The sequence below is a fragment of the Atta cephalotes genome (genome assembly GCF_000143395.1).
Source record: "Atta cephalotes unplaced genomic scaffold scaffold00024, whole genome shotgun sequence".
Lineage (NCBI taxonomy): Eukaryota > Metazoa > Arthropoda > Insecta > Hymenoptera > Formicidae > Atta > Atta cephalotes.
Window position 1 is genome coordinate 4460860 of NW_012130088.1, and position 3385 is coordinate 4464244.

Sequence of the window (3385 nt, forward strand, 5' to 3'; positions counted from 1 at the left end):
TTTTTTACTATATCTAATATTATCTAATTGTAAGTAAATAAATAAATTTTAAAAATAATTATTTTTTATTGAAAGTTGTTTCAAGCTTGTACGAATTTTTTTGTGCTTGCAAAGAAATAAATACTTTGCATAAATACTTTGCACATTCAAGTGAAAATAACGATTAGAGAAAGTATGCATAATACATACTATACTGAACACAAAGTGTCAGAGGCATATCTAAAACGACAAAAAACCATGCTTTTTGCAGTTCTTAAAATAGGTTGGACTCACATATCAAGCCCAGCGTATCACAATACTATAGCGTAACATAAACAATTTCATAATATCGTCCACAAGAAAGTTCTCATCGCGTGATGAATAAATTGGCTAATCACAGATAATTCGTTTCCTAAAAAAACGCTTCTTTCACGCTGTATCGAGCATTCTACTCATATCAAACGTGAATCGCAACATAAATCAAAATTAATAACAAAGAAAATAATCTTAGAATGCATTCCGAGTTACGTACGAAGCGCATGATATATCGTTTTATTTTTCTTTATTATTATTAGTGAACAACAAAAACAAATGATGCATCAGGCGCTTCATGCGTAACTCGGAACGCATCTCTTAAATGCATTGATATTATAATTTATAATAAGCGAATTTTTAGATAAGAGAACAGCCTTCGACCGATTTGTCTTTCGACATTATGTTTCGAACAAACATATTTTCGATTAATTTTATTCGATTAATTTTATTAAATAATTAATAGAATAATTTTTATTAAATAATTAATGAAATAATTTTAACTCGATATAATTTTTCTTGAACGTGATAAACGCAATGATATCATTATCATACGTTTGTAGCACATTTATACTTTAAATTGGAATAATTTCAGTCTTTCATAAAATAATATCATTATCAAAGTTGGCAAACTTTACTTTTCATTACTTTTTATGGTAAACAATTTGATGACGATGTTGCAACTTTTAATGATGATAATGCTAACTAAACGCTAAGGTTGTGCTAAGGTTAGAAAAGTCACTTTGAAAAATAACTTGTCACCATTACGCGTTACTTACTAAAAAAAAAATAATAAGTAACGAATAAAAAGTAACAAATTAGGAATTATTTTTTTCAGTAACGAATGACTTTTTCAACTCATTACAAGTAACAATTGACTTTTCTAACTTCGATGTTAGCATTACCAAATAATTATTATAACAAGATAATGGCGTTATAAGTAACTTCTTACTTGTTAACCTGCAAAATACGTAATAATTATGTTTACCTTGCCGATCTCTTTCCTGATAATTTTGGCCTTTTTATAAATATCTGTCCGATCGCACAAGTCGCAAACGTAGCCATAACACGTACCTCCGGCCGCCCGAATAAGTTTAATAGTTTCCTCAATGCCTGAAATAAAATAAAAACTGTACGAAAACGCTATATGTCTTATACTTTACTTATATAGTATTTCAACAGCAATAATTACGTGCGTCTTACATCTTCTACTCAGAAAACAAATTTATATTATGAGATGTAAGTGAAGTACTATACTATAATTTGACTCTACAAGTCAAATTTACAAAACAGAAGAAAGTCCTAAGAGAAAAGAAAAGTAATTTTTACATTAGTTGCGTTCAGCAGAATGTTTCTTTTCCTATTGTTCGAAAGTTTTCTTCGCGCTCATTGAATAATACTTTTAGATCTAAAAATATAATCCAATCAGGATGAAGAAAATTTCCAAAAATTAAAAAATAAACATTCTGTTAAACGCGATTATTACAAAATCGTTATTGCTTTCTTATTGATTTTAATCTACTTCATTATAACATTGCAGACTTACAAGCTATGTTCTATTTTAGAAGAAATAGTGATCCATTGTTAATATCTCTATAAAAAATTTTCAATTATACATGTATAAGCATTACACACTGTCCTGATGCAAAAAAGGACCCCGCACAAACTCTGGAAATTAAATTTCGGTCGAATTGGTTGAAAATTTGATATGTTATAGATCTTATTGTCCTGATAAAAAAATCTCCACAGGCACGATTATAATGAATCATTTCATTTTTTAAAACGGTTAATACTACAATATCTTTCAACGAATATGGTGCATTCCTATGTCATTATTTGCATTTTCTATTTTTATATATATATATTTAAGTAAAGAATTATAAAGATAATATTGGTTCTCACAATACGGAGTGCTTGATTATTATAAGTCTCCTTATTTCTCACAATGGAATGCTTGTTTATTTAGAGTCCCCTCGCCTGTCGGGATAGTTAAATCTCTAAAATCAAGTTATCGATCTCGATATCTTTATAGCTTTTTTATAAGAAGCAATCAATTCAACATTATCCTTATAACATTTTTTTATTTAAAAATATACACAAAAATTACAAATAATGACATAGGAATGCACCGTACTCATTAAAAATAAGATATTAGCTCATTTTAAAAAAAGACATTTCGTAAAAGTGAAACTATTCACTATAAGGGATCGTGCTTGTGGAAATTTTTTTATCAGAAGAGAGATCTACAACATATCAAATTTTCAGCCAATTCGACCGAAATTCAATTGCCATAAGATTTGTGCGGATCTTTTGTAAGAGTTTGTCTGAAAAATATGAAAAAAAAATAAATTCTGATATATTTAAACAGATATTGGATAGGGAAAATATCTCATTTTGTCTGTAATTATACGAATTTGTATGAATTTGTATATTTCGACAATTTTGAATGAAAATAATTTAGAAAGAAATTTAGAATGAATTCAGATACATTTGACATTTTTTCTTTACATTTCGAACAATTTTGAACACATTCGGATAAATTTTTCCACCATGGTAATAATTACATCTAAAAAAATAATATTTTATATACACACGCACGCACGCACGCACGCAAGCATGCAATCACAAAAGATTGCAAATAATAACTTAAAATTATAATCATTTTAATTATATAATAAATATTAAAATTCCATTATACATAGTATACATTCTAATAATTTTATTATTTTTGGATTTGTAAAATAATAAAAATTATTAAATAATTTTCAATAATATATTTTTAATATATTTTTTTAATATTATATTATGTTTTTACTAATACCTTTCATTTTCAAGTTGTATTAAAAATTTATTAAACATACGTACAAATAAATCATTTATAAATAAATGATAATTGATAAGCAATTTAATTTAATTCGTGACATTATTAGTAGTTGTGTAATTGCGTTTATAAGTCCGGAAGACCAATTCGGCGCGCAATTTAAATAATTATAAATATGGTATATGTGTGTGTATATATAATATGTATATATATATATAATATATATATATATATATATGTAGATATATATATATATATATATATATATATATA

The 3385-nt window shown here is 26.2% G+C and overlaps 1 protein-coding gene across 1 annotated transcript in view; it reads right to left on the bottom strand.

The window, feature by feature from the left end:
* Window positions 1–3385, bottom strand: part of LOC105620170 (short-chain dehydrogenase/reductase family 16C member 6-like) — a 35751-nt gene that overhangs the window by 16493 nt on the left and 15873 nt on the right. Inside the window, exon 2 of the mRNA XM_012201675.1 lies at window positions 1280–1404. Coding sequence (XP_012057065.1) covers window positions 1280–1404 — 125 coding nt within the window. The remainder of the gene's footprint in view (window positions 1–1279; window positions 1405–3385) is intronic.